The sequence below is a fragment of the Anneissia japonica genome, unplaced genomic scaffold (genome assembly GCF_011630105.1).
Source record: "Anneissia japonica isolate Jap-2015-1 unplaced genomic scaffold, ASM1163010v1 scaffold466_len1169948_cov191, whole genome shotgun sequence".
Taxonomy (NCBI): Eukaryota; Metazoa; Echinodermata; class Crinoidea; order Comatulida; family Comatulidae; genus Anneissia; species Anneissia japonica.
The window spans coordinates 811,389-832,707 of record NW_022689540.1 but is presented as its reverse complement, the minus strand read 5'-3'; the positions used below and the strand labels follow the sequence as shown (position 1 = coordinate 832,707).

At 34.9% G+C, this 21,319-nt stretch overlaps 3 protein-coding genes across 3 annotated transcripts; 2 read left to right on the top strand and 1 right to left on the bottom strand.

Moving 5' to 3' along the window:
* Positions 1-2,494: 2,494 nt before the first annotated feature.
* LOC117125318 (asparagine synthetase [glutamine-hydrolyzing]-like) lies at positions 2,495-11,013 on the top strand. The gene is made up of 9 exons (XM_033271787.1): positions 2,495-2,562; positions 3,942-4,221; positions 4,392-4,538; positions 4,617-4,890; positions 5,638-5,730; positions 6,195-6,452; positions 8,120-8,327; positions 8,607-8,844; positions 9,641-11,013. Exons 2-9 carry the CDS (start codon positions 3,973-3,975, stop codon positions 9,869-9,871), a joined length of 1,698 nt encoding a protein of 565 aa, XP_033127678.1. The 5' UTR covers positions 2,495-2,562; positions 3,942-3,972; the 3' UTR covers positions 9,872-11,013.
* A 1,131-nt stretch (positions 11,014-12,144) lies between these two features.
* Positions 12,145-18,339, bottom strand: LOC117125534 (60 kDa heat shock protein, mitochondrial-like). The gene is made up of 11 exons (XM_033272059.1): positions 18,197-18,339; positions 17,191-17,377; positions 16,744-17,079; positions 16,448-16,637; positions 15,705-15,873; positions 15,235-15,334; positions 14,971-15,078; positions 14,436-14,573; positions 14,019-14,193; positions 13,334-13,512; positions 12,145-12,288 (listed from the first exon to the last, which is right to left on the bottom strand). The coding sequence occupies exons 1-11, from the start codon at positions 18,322-18,324 to the stop codon at positions 12,145-12,147; spliced, it is 1,854 nt and encodes a 617-aa protein (XP_033127950.1). The 5' UTR covers positions 18,325-18,339.
* A 269-nt stretch (positions 18,340-18,608) lies between these two features.
* LOC117125299 (10 kDa heat shock protein, mitochondrial-like) lies at positions 18,609-21,171 on the top strand. The gene is made up of 4 exons (XM_033271771.1): positions 18,609-18,765; positions 20,160-20,318; positions 20,678-20,767; positions 20,942-21,171. The coding sequence occupies exons 1-4, from the start codon at positions 18,763-18,765 to the stop codon at positions 20,990-20,992; spliced, it is 303 nt and encodes a 100-aa protein (XP_033127662.1). The 5' UTR covers positions 18,609-18,762; the 3' UTR covers positions 20,993-21,171.
* The last annotated feature ends 148 nt before the right edge of the window (positions 21,172-21,319 follow it).

The following is a 21,319-nucleotide window of genomic DNA, read 5'->3' as shown; positions in this document are numbered from 1 at the left end:
AGATGGCCGGAAATGACACTTTTATATAGTAAAATTCATCATCATCACATCCCCATTATAGTCAAAATGAAACGCCAACAAATTTCTCATGATCTTTTATCAGGGATCTACTTAATATCCAGGACAACTTAGGCCTAACTATAGTTTACTAAGCTTTAACTATATACTATATTATGATCAACAAATCACAACTTTTCTTCGCATTTAGCACAATTTTTATCACTTTTTATTGCATTAATATTATTATCAATTATTATTATTGTCATCATCATCATTGTTATTATTATTAGTATTACTATTAATTAGTAGTAGTATTATTAAACAAAAATTTTAAGAAACTGGCAAAGGGATAAAAACGAAATTGGACCACAGTATCGCATTTCTATCTTAAAAGACCTGGCCTGAGATTTATGGATTTAAGATTATTTAAAATCACGCTTATGCCTATGTGTTCTATTAGGCCTGTGTATATCATGTACTGATGCATATTTACATGGATTTCTTTTATGATTTTGGCACCTGCAAATGGCCGATAATTGAACTCTCATATAATTTGAATATCATCTTCTTTTTTTTCCAATTTTGGGGGTTTTTTTTATTTTGAAAAAATTAGGACTGGGCCTTCTTGAATCCGCCACTGTCAATGGCGGATCTAGGAATTCAAAATAGATGGGGCAAGGGACAGATTTTCACAGATTGAGGGTCTATAAAACCAAGACCCACCAGAGTTGGGGCTGAAGGAAAAAACTTTATGATTATGGCACCTCTAGATGGCCGGAGATGTCACTCTCATCAGACCTTCAGACCTTTTTTTGGTTAACAGGCTAGTCTGTTCTCTTTTTTCTATGTTCTTTGAATCTCCTGCATCATTTTTTCTGCTTTTTCATTATGTTCACATTGCCTTTGTTTATTTGTACATGGCGCTTAAAAATCTTGTTTACTTGCGCCTTATAAATAAATCGATCTATTATTATTTTAATTGATTGGCTTTTGAATTGAAACGCGGAGCTGTTAAATTCCATTGGATTTTCCCGCCATTTAGACACGACTATTTTTAAGGTGCATATTGCGTAATTATGCGTTCACGTTGTATCAGTGTCTTAATACATAAAAAGTTAGGGTTAAGCACAATATCTATTGTGATTTATCCTGTTTATATTGCTCTTTTATTACAATAATGATTTTAGGATAAAAAGTGAGCATTGGCCGACTATCACATTCGGACTGCTTAGGCCTATTGTTTGACTGTAGGTCCTAATTTTTTTGACAGCTCAATTTCTAACATTTTCATGGCCATTTAATTATCTGAACCTTCTTTTAATGAGTGCCGCGCGCAATAACGAGAAAGAAGGCTTACTGGAGCTGTATTCAGTAGGCCCAACGTGTATTCGAGTAGAACTATCTATTGTCTGTCGTATCTCGAAAGAAAATGACTCACCATCTATCGATTCACATACTGTATCTTGTCAAATCAATACATTTTCAACCTCAAGGGGAAACTCTATTTTTTATTGTATCACTACCACTCAATAGATTCAAAATAACAATAATTATTTCATTCATATTTATAAGTTGATAATTTTAAGCGATAAAATGATGATTCTTAAAATATTTTCTGTGTAGGCCTACTTTCATAAGGCAGTCACCACACTCAATCAATACGGAATTTTTTTTTTCTTTTGTTGTTTTCTTTTATATTTATTTTTATTTCATCATGTACGGTATTGTATTTGCATTGCAAATTATTGTTACAGTTTAGTTTAATTTGTTATTTTAACTCCTTCTTAGTCAACTGAAATAAAACAGTTATCTTGACCTCATTACACGTACCCGGAAAAGCCTATAGCCTAAACAATTTCACGTTTTTGGTCCCAAAAGTGTCCCCTAAATGTTTGAATATTTAAAAACTGGGGAAAATGTGTAATGGGGGTGGTTCGCCCTTTTCCCTCCAGATTTTGATTCAAAAATCTGCATCTCATTAACCGTTCCCGAGTTATGTTGTTGTACAACATCAAAATTTATTTTCCTCCGAGCATGAATCTCAAATCATCTTATTTTGTGACCTGTAGCTCCCCTTACATAGGCTTAATCATCGAGCGCCCCACTCCACCTTCGCATACCCATCAGTCCCCTACCCCAATTTCAAGACTAGATACGCCACTGGTTATTTGTCTTAAAATTAAGACTTTAAAATGTTATTGAAAAAAAAACTTTATGGGCGATTTCTATTCTGATTTATTATCGTTCCTGGTAGAGAAACTTAAAAATTTGAAAGTATTTCTATAATCATTCAAATTTAATTTGTCCTTATTTTAAATATAATGTATTCTGAAAAAAAAGGTGTGGTGATTTTTCATTCATTCTTTGATATTAATATGATACGATAATTTAATTTTGAGCAACTAATATTGTATGCTTATCATTCAATTAGTATTTCTCCCTGCTTCTTTAATGGTAGGGCCTAGCTGCTGATGCAATATTGTGACCAATCATGCAGCGCATAAAAACACGCTGAGAATTGAGGACAACCGGTGTGGTATCGTCTAGCTGTCTTGTAGGAAGGTGAGCATATGTTTGTCTTTGTTTAGTTATTTTTATTCATTTATTTACAGAAATTTTCCGTACAGTATTGATGCCAAATAGGGTAATAACTTTTGCATCACTTCAAATGCAATTGTTGAGTAGAAATTCTGAACTGACTGACATCCGACCCAAGGCAAGTCAGTGGCGAATGTTCACATTCATCACCACAGCATTGTTGTTTATATTTTAAAGACAGTACTGTACATACATACTCAGGAAGTAAAATATTCTATACAGTGCAACTGACTCCATGGTACTACAGTACTACTATCTAAATACTAGTGGGTAGGGCAATGAAGCATTAGCATTGATTTGTAGTGAAGCACTGATTGCATTTTATTATTAATTTTATATAATCATTTTTATTATAATATTACAATACCTAGGCCCCTTGTTTAAAATAGTAAGTCCATGTATTGCTGTATCCTCGCCCTCACACATTACTGTACAGCGATGCAAAAAATGGTCCTTTATTGTTTCAAAATTGAAGTATAATATATAGAAACATTTTATGCTGCGCAGTAAAACATGTTTGCAGCTCTGTTCAGCCGAGACTTTTTTTTATACCTTGTTTCACGAACATATTTTTTAATTCTCGGGAGGGTGGAAAAAAATTAAAAATAAAATTTAGTCTTCTTTTTTAGCAAATGGTTTTGGCAAAATCTACTAATGGGGGAGAAAATAAAAATAAAATTTTATTGTTGAATGTAAAAGTGTAGTAATGGGATGGTAAAATGCTTTAAATTTATATAATGTGGAAGAAATATATATTTTTTATTTTTGGAGATTTTAAGGCAGCGGCAGGTGTAAGAAAAATTAAGCAAAACTTTTACTTTTTTCTGAAATTTCGATTTTTGTGGCAAAAGCAAAATTTTATTTTTTATTCGGAATAATCCACATTTGCGGGCGGCGGATTCACGAAAGAAAGTATAAAAAATTCTCGCCTCAGAACAAAAAATCCTTAACAATACAGTAAGTGAAAACCAAGTCTCCTTGGTTTTTAAAGTAGACCTGACCCTGCAATCTGGAATGTTATTGTCTGGTTAAATTTGGTAATCTTATCAATTGTGTTGTTTTGAGCTACCGGATGTATAGATGTTTCATGGTACTGTTTTTTGATAGCATTTTTTTTTTCAATTGGTGAAGGTGAATTTCTATCAAGTTTATTTGCAACTATATGCTACTAATTATAATATCATAATTTCTTATTTTATTATTTTTTGTATTATTGCTGAATCCATTTTAGCATAACAGAAGCCTCCTTCACTTAACAGTAAATACAATTGTTACAAATTGAAACAAGAAAACAAATCATAATATTTAGTTACCTGAAATGTTTTTATGTCTTCATTGTTTAGTGATCAGTTGCAATAAAACAATTTTGTGAAAATGTGTGGAATTTGGGCGATATTTGGTAGCAATGAAGACGTGCACAAGTACTGCGAGAGTGCGTGTAAAATAGCGCATCGGGGCCCTGATGCCTTCTGCCTTGAAAACGTCAATCACCTTGCTAACTGCTTATTTGGCTTCCACCGATTGGCTATTGTGGACGATGTGTTTGGCATGCAGCCAATGAGGTTGAAGAACTATCCTCACATTTGGATGATGTACAATGGCGAAATATATAACTTTAAGAGGGTAAGCAAAATTTTGAAAACCTGTGTTATTTATATATTCATCTTGTTTAATATATCTGCATTTTTTAAAACCTGAATGTTTTTAAAGTATTAATTCATTACTACGCTTCTTATCTATCATACTTACTAATATCTTATCGTAGCTGTATTGTGAATTTTCTATTTTCATAGCTGCGTGACCAGTATAAATTCCAATTTACTAGCAACTGCGATGGTGAGGTCCTTATCCACTTGTATGCCCATGGTGGCATTGAATTCATGGCCAAGATGTTGGATGGAGTCTTTGCGTTCTGTCTTCTGGACACACAAACTAAGAAGGTAATTTTTTAAGGACATTATTTGGTTGTCTATGTGTGGCAAAGAACCAGTCACTTAATGTTTATGTTACATTTTCAGGTTTTCATTGGTCGTGATACGGTAGGTGTTCGGCCAATGTTCCGCCTTTACCTGGAAGATGAAGGTATCCTTGCTATCTGCTCAGAAGCAAAGGGGATAGTAGGGCTTGGCGACACACACAACTGCGCCGATATTGAACCTTTCCCTCCTGGACTCTATGAAGAGTACGACTTGTTGAAGAATGGTAAAAGTGTGTTTGTCAGTCGGCAAAGATTCCATTCAGTTGACCAAGTACCAAAATGGGCCTTAGAAACCGGAACACCTCAACCAGAAGGTAAACATTATTGTTTCTTATTATTTCATTTATAATTCTCAACATTATTTTATCAACAGTTTACAATTTTCATTGATAATCCATTATCATCAATAGTTATTAGCTATCAAAAACATAACAACCATTGTTCAGTTTTCATTCATTCATTCCTATGGTATATTTTATTTCAAAACTTCTAAAAGATACAAATAGTAACAATAAAAGTAGTTTAAAGAAGAATTGCCAAATATAACATTGTAGTAAAAACTAAGAAAAAAACAAATAAACATAAAAATACCAATACTTAAATATGCAAAGAAGCACAGTACAATTAAAAAATTCAAACATAGAAAACCTAATATGTGATAATTATTTATTATTATTATTATTGTTATTGTTATTATTGTCATTATTATTATTGTTATTATTATTGCAATTATTTTTTAGTAATTGAATTATTAAGATCATTAATAGCAATATTAATTACTTTTTTACCACAATTATGATCAGATCATCAAAATTAGCATCATTTCAAAAAAAAGGTACCATCATTGTAACATCTATTAAATTTTCCAAATTATATGTAATTTTAAATATCAATGAATTAAGCCCTGTCCAGGCTACCAAATTTCATTTGACAAAAAAATGTTGTATGCCCAAATATAGTCATGATGTGCATATACTGTATATGGTCATGATGTGATGTCATACCATGACTTTGTCTAATAAAATGTGATAGTTTGTACAGGGCTTTATGATTCTTTATAGATGGTGAACACCAAGCTAACATAAGACTCTTGTTAACTGAGGCTGTGAGGAAGAGATTTATGGCTAACAGAAGGATCGGTTGCTTTTTGTCAGGTAGCATAAACATTTATTGAAATATCCAGTCTCCGTCCCCTTGTTTAAAGCTCAGCCCACACTATCACACTTTAAGTGACAATAAATAAATGTGATATGCCCATATTTGGATGTGCAGGGTTGTAGCTGAAAAAAACCTAAGGTTGGGTGTTAGACATTTTGAGAATGGGTGCATAATAACATTGGTAAACTCTAAATAATAAGAGTGGATATTAAGGATGGAAAGTGGGTTAATAAAGGCGCGTGGAGGGCCATAACATTAGCTTTAGACTGGGTGGAAAACTTCAAGGATGGTTGGCCTGCCCACCATCCCACTACATCCCTGATATGACACAAATCGCACAAATTTGTCATATAAAATTATATAGTATGGATAGATTTTTATGTTTATTCTTAAAATGAAAAGGAAAATGTAGTGGAATGATTTTTCTACTATATTTATTAAATGTTTGTGATTTACATAGGTGGTTTGGATTCCAGTTTAGTCAGCGCTCTAGTCACTAAAATAGCAAAAGACGAAGGTGTGGTGAGCTATCCTATTCAGACGTTTTCCATCGGTATGACAGGAAGTCCAGATGTCGCTGCCGCACGCAAAGTAGCAGCGCATATTGGCAGTGAGCATCACGAGATAGGGTTTACTCCGGAAGAAGGTATCGAGGCAGTTGAAGAAGTCATCTATTCCTTGGAAAGCTATGACATCACAACAATACGTGCATCTGTTGGTGAGTTAAAAAGTACCGTAGTTGCCAGGATGTGGCACTTGGTGTGTATAGTTACCCAACCTCAAAGACTTTAAATGCGCGACTGATGAAAATGTGTGTGAGTGGACTTTAGTGGCAGTGCTAATCGAGGACAAAGCCCCGAGGTGAGGTGGGGTGGGGGGTGGGAAGGTTTAGGAATATTTCTTTTAAAAGTAAACCGCTAGACCTTAGAAGAAAGTCAGTGTTTAAAATGGGACTCTTTTGTGTATGCTTAGTAATTTTTATTAGCAACTGTAATTCTAAATGGTTTTTAATGAATGCATGATAAATTGATGATCACGCTTAGATTTTGCAAAATGTGTATTTCATAAAAATCGTAAACTAGCGTAAAACAATTGTGGATGAGATACAAGGTACAAAGTGAACATTACTCATCCAATCAAACAATTCAGAGGTTTAGTGGATTGCAACGCTTATGATTAACATCCATGTTTTCTCATTGATAGACATACTTCAATTTATTCTTCATATTTAAAACAAAAAGTAAGTAACAATTGACTTGATCGGTTAAATTATTTTAATATTATTGGAAAATAATATAGCATAGTGTAGTGAAGTATCATCATATCATCATCTGTATTCTGCTTAGCATTATTATAACTTTTGTTTCTGCAATATTGACTCTATTCCAAATCGTTCTCACATGTAAGCAAGTCAAGTAGTTAAGGAAGGCAGGGGAGGCGCAACGTACATCCATACCATCAGCGCTGGTTCGAACGGCCTGCTTGCCTATGGTTCTGGTGGTCTTCTCGGATAAGGACCATAACTTTAGGCCCTGTGCACACACATTTGGCTCATGTGCGCTTTAAAGAACCCAGCACATCTTTTGAGACGAGTAGGGGGTTACCCTGTTGTACTGGCCCATACAGCCCCTGTTGTGGACAGCCGAGAGTAGCTTGTACCGGGTAGCTCAGGCATGAAGAGACCTAGGAGAGAAGCAAGTTACTGTACGAGCTAATCTGTACACTTTGAGACTTCGGTATAAAGCGCAATATAAATCTAACTACACTGCATTACATGGATCTACCAGACTATCGATTAGCTCTTGTAGTTCATTTTCATTCCTACCTCTTATAATATGCCCCCCAGCCTCAATTCCAGCTTCTGTAAAGTACAAGTATAGTATAATAAAATTTTTATGTATCATATACCATAGTGTATTATCATTTATGAGCATATTTTTCAGGCTAATCCAATATTTTTGTCTTTCAAGTCTCTCAAAAAGTTGGAGGGTAATAAGATATAGGAGTGCCCTTTTTCTTTCTGCACCCCTCCTGGCAAATATCTGGCCCTGCCCCAGTACCGCACAGCCTTGTAAAAGACTGCCAACGGTGGCCTTTTCACAAGTATAATAATAGTAATAATAATAATGATGAAGTCAATGCTGTTGATGATGATGACGACGACGAAAATTCCCTAAAGAAGGGCTATGCTTGATACGATCATATTGTTCCTATTAGAACTGAAATGCAGGACTGTCGTGCATGATGTGAGATAGTTGGTGATTATGGTGTATTGGTTATACATATTATTGATATAATATATAGTAATAGTAATAATAAATAAAATAACACATGTTATTAGTATACATTGAATATTACTGCTATTTGACCTGACATTAATTCCAGGTATGTACCTGGTAGCAAAATATGTCAAGAAGGAGACCGACACAGTGGTAGTTTTGTCAGGAGAAGGCGCTGATGAGCTTTGTCAGGGGTATATATACTTCCACATGGCACCCACCCCAGAGGAGGCTGACAAGGAAAGTCGTCGGTTGTTGGATGATCTATATTTGTATGATGTGTTACGAGGCGATAGAACCACAGCTGCTCATGGGTTAGTAAATTGTGATATTCACCTATGAGTACTGCCTACTTGCACATAAAATAAAAAAATATTTCATTAACTAAAATTTTCTTATCACAAGATATTGTTTGGCAACTATCCATATATGCCCAGATTACATTCTGTCTAGCGATTCCCACTACATTTTTTGTGTGCATGGTTTTTCACAATGAAGGCCTAGGTGGAATTTGGATGATATTAATGGACAAATGAAATTTATTAATTATAACAATTTCAATGACAATAAATGAATTTTTCATCTATTTTCAGACTTGAACTCCGTGTTCCATTTTTAGACCATCATTTTGTGTCCAATTTCCTATCAATACCAGCCAAGCTACGTGTACCAAGGCTTGGAGTTGAAAAGTACATTCTACGCAAGGCTTTTGATGGGACCGGTATTCTACCAGATGAGATCTTATGGCGGCCTAAAGAAGCCTTTAGTGATGGTGTATCATCCACTGAAAAATCCTGGTACCAAGTGCTTCAAGAGTTCATCGAAACCAAAGTAAGGCCTGCTTTTTGGCTACTAGTTTTTGTTTTATAACTTCCATCCAAATGTCATATTCCAGAATGGAATAAATTGAAATTCTTCTTACAAATCATTAGGTAATCTCTTTTCTTCCTCTTCAAAAGTATAACATGATATTTAAAGTGATAAACTGAAATGGTTTCATCTTATTTGGTAAATACTAACCACTTATCGTTTCTTGTTACAAAAGGTACATATTCAATGATAAAATTTAATATTAAGTAATTCTAAAAAGATTTATTTGACAGAAGTGAATGTTGTAAAGTTTGTTGACCAAAATCCAGTCAATTTAACAAATGGTCTTTGCCTCTGATGACGTCATCATCGACCAATTATTACTGTAAAAAAAGTCTGATTTGCACACATTTTACAAAGTGATATATTTTTCTTGTATTTAGTTATTAAAAGTTCAATCTTTTCTTCCATTTCTGGTATAATAAACCTAACTATAAGAACAAACTACTAATGAAAGAGTTGTTGGATTGAGCGCACATGTTTACGATGACAAACAAGAGTGTTGGAGTCAGAAAGTTAGTGACATCGTGAATGCAAATAACGCCATTCGGCGATCTAACAACTAGAAAGACCACGATAGAAAGGATCCATAAAACATACAGATGTTTTAATAAGATTTAAAATAATATTTTGTTAAGTGGAAGAATGCCAGCGATTAAAATAATTTGGTTTTCATCAAAGGTAAATTCAGCTAGGCTCTAGCGCAGTAGACTACGTAAAATGGACTTTTTACTGTATTTATATTTTCCTGTTACAGGTGACTGATAGTATGCTAGAAGATGCTCCTAAACTTTATCCGTTCAATCCGCCAAAATCTAAAGAAGCCTACTACTACAGACAGATATTTGAGCGTTCCTATCCAAACCGTTCATCCTGGATCCCATACTTCTGGATGCCCAAGTGGGTGAACACTGATGATCCATCGGCCAGGACGCTCAAACACTACAAGGAATCCGATGTACAGCATAGCAGTAAAATTGACTGCTAAGCTGGCTTAAGTAGTGCATATTAAAGTCCAGTGATAACATTAAATGTTACATTTATGTTTACCTATTCAAGAAGCTTGTTTGTTTTACCATGTAATCCTTATCTAAAGCAGTGCCTCCAAAACTGTGGGTTGCAACCCCAAAATATGCTGCCAATGTATTAATTAATTAATTTATTTATTCCGGTATAAAAATAATACAAAAAGTAGCCAAAGGCTAAAATCATTGCATTTACAAAAAATATATAGGCCAAAATTAAAAATTTTGAAATTGCACAAAAACATCATGTAAATCATCTTAAAATTGTGTATTCTCTAAGGGGAAAATTACTTTATGTTCACATTTATTTATTAAAAATAATTGTTTTTAAAATTTGATTCATAAGGTGATAGGTAACTTAGGCTAAAGCAGTGCCTTCCAAATTGTGGGTCGCGACCCCAAAATATGCTGCCAATATATTAAGTAAATCATCTTATAATTGTGCATTCTTTTTAAGGGGAACATTTACTTAATCTACTACCAGTTGGTTTACATATACTTATTAAAAATAATTGTTTTTTAAATTTGAAGCATAAGGTGATAGGTAACTTAGGCTAAAGCAGTGCCTTCCAAATTGTGGGTCACAACCCCAAAATATTCTGCCAATATATTAAGTAAATCTTCTTATAATTGTGCATTCTTTTTAAGGGGAACAATTACTTAATCTACTACCAGTTGGTTTACATATACTTATTAAAAATAATTGTTTTTTAAATTTGAAGCATAAGGTGATAGGTAACTTAGGCTAAAGCAGTGCCTTCCAAATTGTGGGTCGCGACCCCAAAATATGCTGCCTATATATTAAGTAAATCTTCTTATAATTGTGCATTCTTTTTAAGGGGAACAATTACTTAATCTACTACCAGTTGGTTTACATATACTTATTAAAAATAATTGTTTTTAAAAATTTGAAGCATGTGAATTTGAGTGAACATTTTAAACATATTAAATGAGTTCTGCAGACCAAAGAAATTTTGAATTGTTTTTAGCTATTTTAATACATTACTGATAAATGGATCCTAGGAGAAATATGCATTTTTTTTTTTAAAGTAGCAAGAAATGTAGTTGCAAAGTTCTAGTTAATAAAATCATAAAATACATTACAGTACTGTACTTCCATTTGTATTTTTAGTCTGAATTAACAATAGTTAATATATTTTACTTACTAATCATCTGACTCCCAGACAGGCCCATAACATTTGTCCCGTTCATTCATATAAGAATTTTTCATCTCAATAACTGCATCCATTTTTCAGGTTACCAAGAAAAGCTTGTCCTCACCCTCTTTTTGTCATCACCTACCTGTCCATTTGTGTAGATGCAGTCGGATTTGTGCGACTGATGTTTTGCTCAGATTTCTATAGGCACTTTCCAAACTATCTTGTCACTTGCACTACGACTTTCTGAATGTTCCAGACTCATTTCACCAGACTTTATGGGCTCAAGGTGAGGACTAGCTCATACAGCAAATTTGGTCTTTCCTAAGCAGTGGCGGATTTAGAGGGGGGGGGGGCGTAAGCCCCGCTCAGAAAATTACCATGCTAAATATTAAAAATCAATCAAATATCAACTCAAATTAATGAAGGTGCCAGAGGTTTAAGGGAGAATCTCCCCCTGTACCCCTACCAGGGGCTCTTTTCTGAAACTGTCACTTAGTTCGGACATTCATGCCCCCCCCCCTCCTCTCTTTCTTACCGGGTTGGATCCGCCCCTGCTAAGGGTCACTTAATGTCTGAGCTACCCTGTGCCAGCTACATACCTTTATCCACAACAGGGGATGTATGGACCAGTACAACATGGTTACCCCCTACTTGTCTTCAAAGATGTGCTGGCCGATATTCCTTCAAGCATCCACTCAATCCAGTGCCAATATGGCTGGCAGCCTCAACATGTCTGCTATTGAGGTGCCAGAGGTTTAAGGGAGAATCTCCCCCTGTACCCCTACTAGGGGCTCTTTTCTGAGACTGTCACTTAGTTCGGACATTCACGCCCCCCCCCCTCCTCGGACATTCACGCCCCCCCCCCCTCTTTCTTACCGGGCTGGATCCGCCCTTGCTATGGGTCACTTAATGTCTCAGCTACCCTGTGCCAGCTACATACCTTTATCCACAACAGGGGATATATGGACCAGTACAACATGGTTACCCCCACTTGTCTTCAAAGATGTGCTGGCCGATATTTCTTCAAGCATCCACTCAATCCAGTGCCAATATTGCTGGCAGCCTCAACATGTCAGTTATTGAGGTATACCACCCATTCCACCCATGCCTCCCATAGGGGGCATGTCCTTCTCTTCTTTGGGTATCTCCGTCACTACAGCCTCTGCCGTTGATAGGAGGGATGCTACACTGGCAGCGTCAACAAGAGCTGTTCTAACAACCTGTGAACAACACCACGAGATATGGTCAGATTCAGAGAAAATACAGTTCAGTTGGATTAAATGACTCGCCTACAATTCATATAGAACACTTAATTACAATTAATGGTGATTTACTAAAATTTAAGATGAAAATTAAAAATAATGTTCTGGGAATCTGCTTCTTTTTTTTTTTTTTTTTGCTAATCATTTTTTTTTTTTTACTTTTTGCCTTTGCGCAATCTTTATTATTTCTTCAATCATTTTCAAATGACTTACAAAAAAATTGCATTCACATAAATAGATATACACTACAGTCAAACTCACTTAGTTAAGTCTTAAGTGCCACAAATATAGTTCGACTTAGATTAAATTAAACTAAAGCAAAGTCGAATTTTATTCGAGTTGCATCACAGTAGCAACTGGACTTAGAAAGTTAGGCCTTACGGACACCCGAACAAATTAACACGCACTGATGGTGCACGCACAATGTTGACTGCACATTTGGCCTAGTACTGCAGAAGTAAAGTAATAGGCTACCTAAACTTACCTTGAAAGCAGTATTCTTCAGAGTAGCAATACATTACATTAAATCTTCATTTGTTACAGTACATGTACATTTAAATGAATTTTTGCACTTTGGCATGTAAAATGTGTCGGACTTTCGTTTTTATTCGACTTAAATTTATTCGAGTTAGAGCAAATATTAACCATTGTAAATATAGGGAAGATGAAGTAACATCAAAATAACTTCAACTTTGAAAATTTTTCGACTTGGGCAGGTTTGACTGTATAAAACATTTAAGAGAGACGGGGAGCCTCCACAGACACGAAGTCCATCAACAGCTGGCTCGTGACCAAAGTTCTTGTGTACTGAAGTACCCTATAAAATGTCAATTCGATTCAAAAAGATGTAATGTACAAAGAGAACAGCACAAATGAATCATAGGATTTTCATGGTTTAAGTGTAGCCAACTGCTCTCAAACAAAATGCAATCGGATCAGTGTATAGTATATGCAACCATGAAATTAAAAAGATTTTGGAACACCTATTGGTCAATTCGTTTACCTTTGTGGGATCAATGATTCCTGATTGGACCATGCCGACATATTCATCATTCAGTGCATCATATCCAATTTCATCAGGTGAATTAAGTATCTTCTCTACCACAAGTTGTCCCTCAACACCAGCGTTCTGTGCAATTGTTTGACAAGGAATTCTTAAAGCCCGACGGACAATGTCCACACCTAAGGAGGAAACAAAATCAAAGAGTGCTTGACAATCATGGAGATGATGATGACGAACGTTACAAGGCACATTTTGTGTACACAAACTCTTGGGGTAAATGTGATGCCAGCATAAATAAGTCTAGCCAACATCATAATATGCTAATCAGCATCTGCTTTCTCAGAATCTGGTAAAGCATTGAAAGCAATCTAATCATCTGTTGGCAGATTCAGTTATCAGTTATGTTAATTCATTCACGAATTTTATGAAAATTGCAATGCAAGCTTGTGTCTCAATTAATTTTGTTGGTCAAAATAAGGTGCTACTGTACTTATTTGTATTCCATGAAAATTGTGGTATCATTAATTTATATTATGGTCAGGTGATAGCACTTTTTACCCCTGGTTTTTGTAAATTTTTTTTTTTTGTGTGTCTCAAACATGGTAGTACTGTACTAATCACATGACTTGATACCTCTAAAACATATTGAATAAATTAACTGATATTAAATTTACTCCACACTCACCTGTTTTCTGATCATTATTAGCAATTTCTAATGTGTCTAGCACCTTCAAACACCTCAAGAGGGCAGTACCACCGCCGGGTACAATGCCTTCCTCTACGGCAGCTCTGGTGGCGCAAAGGGCATCATTCACGCGGTCTTTTTTTTCATTTACCTCAAGTTCACTTGATCCTCCAACCTTAATAAATTGATAAACACTGGTGTTAGAAAATCAGATAAGCTCTTTAGCTTAAATAAATGTTACAAATATTTTTTAGTAGTCTTGACTCAATATTTCCAACATTTTTCTTCAGTAATTAATTTTTCAACTCGTCAGTCATTAACATGGTATTTGCTAAGTGGTTTGAAAAGTCGGTTTTTTAAATGTCAAATGCTATATTTTTTATGATCTGCCCCAATGGTCAACTGCAAAATATTTACCTTCAATACAGCAACCCCATCAGAAAGCTTGGCAAGTCTTTCACTTAACTTCTCCTTTTCATATTCAGAGTTGGTTTCTCCAATTTGCTCTCTGATCACCTCAATCCTGTTTTCAATAGCTGCTTTATCTCCACCTCCCTGTTAAATTAATCACCCTGTTAGCATATACAAGTTATAACATAAGGTTCATTATCATTATCATGTGACTGTTCAATAGCATAATGTAGATCATTACCATATAACAGCTTATTTGCAATTTATTGTAAATCAAAGGCATTGTTTATCAATGTCTAAATTAAATATTTGGATTCCAGATGAATTGGACATACAGTACAAAAAAAGAAAAACGTAATACATATAAATACTATGTAACATAAAATTACTAAAATAGTTTATTTGCAGTATACTAGGTCAATTATCACATACCAGCTCATTTACCATTGAAATATCATTTATGCTAATTTTGGGTTCATACACTGCATTTCATTAGCATATAACTGATATACAATTAATTGAACAAATAAGGCAAACTCACCTTCAATATCAAGGTATCATCTTTGGTGATGGCAATTTCACCAACTGTTCCAAAATCTTGTAATTGTATTTCCTCCAGCTTAGTATCTACAGCTTCATCACCAAACACCTGATTAAACAAAAAAGTTCAACCATAGAATTGTACCATACTTTTTTTAATTAGATATAAAAAAAATATTTATTAATATATTATTCCATATTTAAATGATGATAATGATAAAACATCAGCAGATCATTACTATAATCACCATCATTAACTACGTACCATTCCTCCAGTGGCAATGGCCATATCTTGCAGTTGGTTCTTCCTGTTGTCCCCAAAGCCTGGTGCCTTGACAGCACACACCTGAAGACCAACCTTTAACCTGCAAGGAATTAATTGGTACAGTTAATTAATGAAAATACAGCAATACTGATTTGAGATTCATTTTCCCATCTAACCCAAATTTGGATAAGTTTTCTAGAGAGCAGCAATTATATAAACTGGCCTTTACATCAGCCTCAAAGAAAAGTTATAATTCGTTACCATAGAAATGCAAAATGTGGTCGTTGCATTGCAACCAATAAACAATGGATTTATGATGAATGATGAGGACCACTTGAACACATTGAACTGCCACCAACAGATGAACATTGTTAACATAATACATATAATAAATTATTAATACAGTAATACTAATAACATGAGTGATAACACAATATTAACATCATAATATAATAGTACAATGTTCTCACCTGTTCAAGACTAGTGTGCTCAGTGCCTCTCCATCAACATCCTCACTGACAATAATTAGTGGTTTTCGATGCTGATTGGCCAGTTCTAGGGCTGGCACAATCTGTTGAATACCGGAGATTTTCTTCTCCGATAACAACAGCAGGGCGTCTTGATATTCAACTTTTTGTCCTGAATACAAACAAATATGTTATGTTTATTGTAAAAAAATAATGATATACCGCCATAACCCTAAGAATAGAAGGCAAGTACTGTACCTTAATTGTAAATGTACAGCTTCATTCCAGCATACATTGATAATGGAAAATAGCACAGGGCATCACATATTTTCACCAACTAAACAGAAAGATTACATACTGTTCCCTTTTACTCTTCTATTTATATATAAGTACCAGAAACAGTATTTTTAGACAACTTGTACCTATCATAAATAGTTGAAGGCACTAGTCATGCAAGCTGTAGAGTTAAGAAAGATGTAACTTGATTGTTAGGATGCCTGCTTTTCAAAACCATGATTCTGGGATCAAATCCTGCGAAAGCACAGAATTTTTTTTCAACTAAAGAACCTCTCCACTTTCTAAAGCCTTGCCATCAGACTGGTATAAGAGATCTTGAAGCTGCAAATTATTTCATTTGTTTACGAGGGCCCTGAATATCAGCTGACCTAGGCTAAGATAGAAGGATCACCTTCAAGGGTATACAAAAGAGCAGGTTGGATGAGAAAGAATTTGAATATATGCAATACCTTTGCTTGTGTTTATGAAATATGGCGAAATGTATCCTCTGTCAAACTTCATTCCCTCTATAATTTCAAGTTCATCTTCCAATGTTTTGCCATCTTTTACCGTCAATACACCATCACGACCTACAGCCTTCATGGCCTTTGAAATCAGGTCACCAATCTCTTTGTCCCCATTGGCTGATATTGTTGCAACCTGCAAAAATGATCAAATATCAATTTAATAAAAGGATAAGACTTTAAAATAACTTTTCATTTAGTTTCATAAGAAATGGCACAAACAATTATAATAATTGACTGACCTGGGCAATTTCTTCTGGTGTAGTTACTGGCTTTGACACTTTCTTCAAAGCACTTACAATTGCGTCGACAGCGAGCATGACTCCGCGACGGATCTCAACAGGATTTGCTCCTCTGCTGATTTTCTCGAAGCCTTCTTTGGCAATTGCACGTGCAAGTACTGTAGCTGTCGTGGTACCATCTCCTGCTTCTTCATTTGTGCTATTGGCAACATCTTGAACAAGGCGTGCACCTGTGTTTTGCAGCTTATCTTTCAGGTCTATTGATTTTGCAACGGTTACACCATCTTTGGTGATCTTTGGTGCACCCCAGCTTTGTTCAATGATGACGTTTCGGCCCTGCAAAAAAATTAGAGCTTGAAAGTTATATTGTAAATAATTCATTGGAGGCCTATATTTTATTTCTTAATTGACATGCTTTGATATTACAATCTGTGGTTTTTTCCTCACCTTTGGTCCCATTGTTACTGCAACTGCATCTGTAAGAAGATCAACACCTTGCAACATCGCCGCCCTGGCTTCGGGTCCAAATTTGATGTCTTTAGCATAACCGCGGGATAAAGCCGGTGTCAAGTTCTTGGATGTGAGCTGACGGGCAGCCAATGGCAAAACACTGTTCATACGGTGCATCTTGGTTCTGAGAATTATTACTTGGATAAAAGTTAAAATAAAAATTTCCTAATTTTTTGCTCAGTGGGCAGTGCATGGGGTTGCGCAAAACTTTACTGTACTGGGGGTGGTTTTTAGAAACATTATGCCACTAAACGTTAGTACCTCCTACAATTGGCTTTTCCTGGGGTGCTATGATATGCTTCCTTTGAATGTGGGCTACTATGCATCTATTATGATGGTGATAGCCTTAAGTTGAAAAGGAAGGGCAGCTTTTGGCCAGCCTAGTCTGGCCGAAATGTCATCAATGAACAACTGGGGTGCACCAAAGATCACCATTTTGTATTTTGATTAATATGTTAAATTAAGTTTCTCTTCCTAAAATTGTAAAAAATAACTGACCGTTTGAGAGACAGTACTTTTGTATTGAAAATGTATCCAGTCAAAAGAAAGAATAAATATATAGGCCTATAATAAAATTTCAATAATAAATTTTAATTAATTTTCAATTTCATTTTCAGATTTGTTCAATAAAACTTATTTTTGGTATATTAATATTTTCTTTAAAACACAAGCAAGGATAATAATACAGATATAAAAGAACAGTATTCAGAAATCAAATATCAATACGACCAAGACACGACTAAGGATAGGACGTAGGCACTGCTATCCCTTCTCCAGCCTAGCTTACGGTTGTGATGCCGCAGCACCCACGTGTGTAAGGCCTACTACTACTACTGCAAGCAACGATCAAGCAAGGAGAAGGTGCTCCAAAAAACTCTCAATAAAAACAATTATGATTTACAATTTGTTTCTATATGATTTAATAAAAATCAAATACACTTACAGAAGTATTGCAATGTTTAAATTTAGCAGAAAAAAAGAGGAAACAGTTGTGTAACGAAGACCTGGAAACCAACTGATACTGTTCAACTGAGCTGCGAATACGAGGCTAGCGAGTACACGCAAGAACATGTGCAACTTGCAACAAGAGCAACACCGGCTTTTAAATTGTGCCCTGGAGTATGAATTCTGGACACTGATATAACACTGTTGTTTCACATTATACATAAAGTGGACATTGTAAAATAAAATTATGATTAGGGAAAATATTGTACAAATATGAGTTTAAGGTTTCAAATATGTATCTGCAATAAAAGTTCCATATTTTTAAATTATTTTATTATGCAAAGTGGAAGTTTCATTTAAAATCCATAATCGGGGTCCTTACAGGACAGAACATTCTGGATAACACGAAATGAACGTGATTGAACTACGCATGCGTAATAAAGGATGCCGACATAGTGTGCATAGACCATGTGTTGATCCTTTCTCTACTCCAGCCAGGGTTCTTCTTTCTATCCGGTGAATTTGTGTGCGTTGAGATTCTAGGTATATTTAATTAAGTTTAAAATGGTAAGTCAGAGTTGATTGCATGTTCTTCAGTAATGTAGTAACGTCAAAAGTTTCTGCTATAAATGATGCTATCATATCAGTTTATTTAGCCAGTGTTAGGTGGTTTTGCTAGGGCCTAGGCTTAGGCTAAATAACCTTTCTCGGCTCGTCTGGTGCCGGTGGTACCACAAACACCATCATGTGTCTTCTTCATGAGGTTAGAGAGACCTCAATGAGTTATACTTCTAGTAATTGAAAAGAGTGAAATCGATAGTTAGGTTTTGAGTAATTGAAGGAGGCCATGCCAGCGCTAATGCACTTTCGCACAATTTTAATTCTTAATTTTTTTATTTGAATTTTCTTCTTACAGTCACAACACATAAGTATAAAACATTTTTACATGATTCAACCAGTCATAAAGTAGGCCTACATTTTTTCAACAAAAGATACCTTTATAAATATAGGTTGATACAGGGTTGCCATGCTTGCTACTGTAGCACGACGAGCTGTACATTTTTGCAATCAAGTAAGAAAAATTGCCAGAATGTCCTAGTCAATTCTTAAATTTTGAAACCATTGGCATTAAAGGCCAGTCTAGTCTTATAATTTTAGTTGGAATTTTCCCATGCAACATCCGACAACAAAATGTGGCATCATGCAGTACCTTCTATTTGAACTTTCTTGTCATAATCGAGGTTAATCGAACCGACGTTTATCATTGGCTTTAATAGTTGTTTTTCTGGATTTAGGCCTAGGCCCTATTTTTCGATCTGTGTACACATTTGGATCATTACTAATTTTTGAAGTAATTATTGTACGTGTGAATTTCATGTGAACACACATAGTCAAACAACAGCACCATAAAATATAAAGAATGACATACAATACGGCAAATAGATAAATTTTCATAAACGTTTAATAAAAAAACTTCACGCTGCAAACTCAGACATTCTGGCAATTTCTTACTGATTACAAAATGGCAGCCGCTCGTCGTGTTAGCGAACACAGATTCGCTGTACTTATTTGTGGGCTTACTTGTTGAAAAAGGTACTTTGTGATTGGTTAAATCATGTGAACATGTTTGTTAATTATATGTTGTGACTGTGAGAAGAACATTGAGGTAAAAACTTTAAGAATTAAAAGTTCTGGCAATTTCTTAATGATTGCAAAATGGCAGCCTCTCGTCGTGCTAGCGAACACAGATTCGCTGTAATTATTTGTGGGCTTATTTGTTGAAAAGGTACTTTGTGAGTGGTTAAATCAGGTGAAAATGTCTGTTAATTATATGTTGTGACTGTGAAAAGAACGTTGAGGTAAAAAAATTAAGAATTTAAAGTTAGGTGCGAAATTGCATTAGCGCCGGCCATGCCTTAGGACAGTATTGTCTTGAAATTTTGGTATGATTTTTTTTCCAGGCAGCCTTGAAGAATTTTCGTCCGCTTTTTGATCGTGTTCTTGTAGAGCGTTTCCTTCCAGAATTGAAGACTAAGGGTGGAATCATGCTGCCTCAGAAGGGTCAAGCCAAAGTACTGGATGCAACGGTGGTAGCTACAGGTCCAGGAGCAAGGATGGATGTAGGGCCTAATTATAATTATTAGATTTTAATAAAGTTTCATGACACAAGAAAGTAGAATACTGTAGAAAAAAAAACCATATATGAAAAAGGTAGACTATAATTAAGCATCATACTCTCGGATGGGATATAATCTCACTGACTCTAAATTATTGTGGATTGTGGTAAATACAGTATCAAATTTTGTGATGAAGCACTGAGTTTGTAACATTCTTAAATGATTTTTATTTTATTAAATAGATGAAAATAATGTTAACATTCTACAAAATGGGCAAAACATGCCGTTTTTCATCTTAAATATCAGAGGTCTTTTAGTTTGCTTTAAATACACTTATTAACTTGCATGTCTTGTTTTCAAAGGATGGTAAACGTCAGGAATTGTGTGTTGCTGTTGGAGATCGAGTATTGTTACCAGAATACGGTGGCACAAAGATTTCTATAGACGATAAGGTAGGGAGATTTTTGTATATCATACAATTTAATAAATATATAGTATTTCATGCACCACCTATTGCATAACTTTCATGTACTGTATACAGTAGTATGCATTCAGTAGTTAGCTACAAATGTGTGCAGTTTGAATTTTTTTCATTAACAGGTTTTATTATTTTATTATTATTTCAGGAATATCACCTATTCAGAGAGGGCGACATCCTTGCCAAGTACGATTCATGAAGACTGGTTTAGAAACAAAGATGTATTTATACTTTCTATATTTCAAAATATAATCAAGGTTAAAAAGACATTCAAAACATGGAAGAAAACATGGGCGAGTGGTGATGATAACCTCTGTAATGAATCTAAATCGACAGTTATATTAAGAATACATAGACCTAGAGCAAATATGACTGAAAGTGCTGTATTGTGAAAAATATAACTTTGGGACAGATGTATTTAGAACTCTATTCACATTAAGGTTTTTTTGTGTGATACTATATAGCCATATATGGGCATGATGATGCGATATTACATCTGTTCCATATATGGACAACACTGGTACTT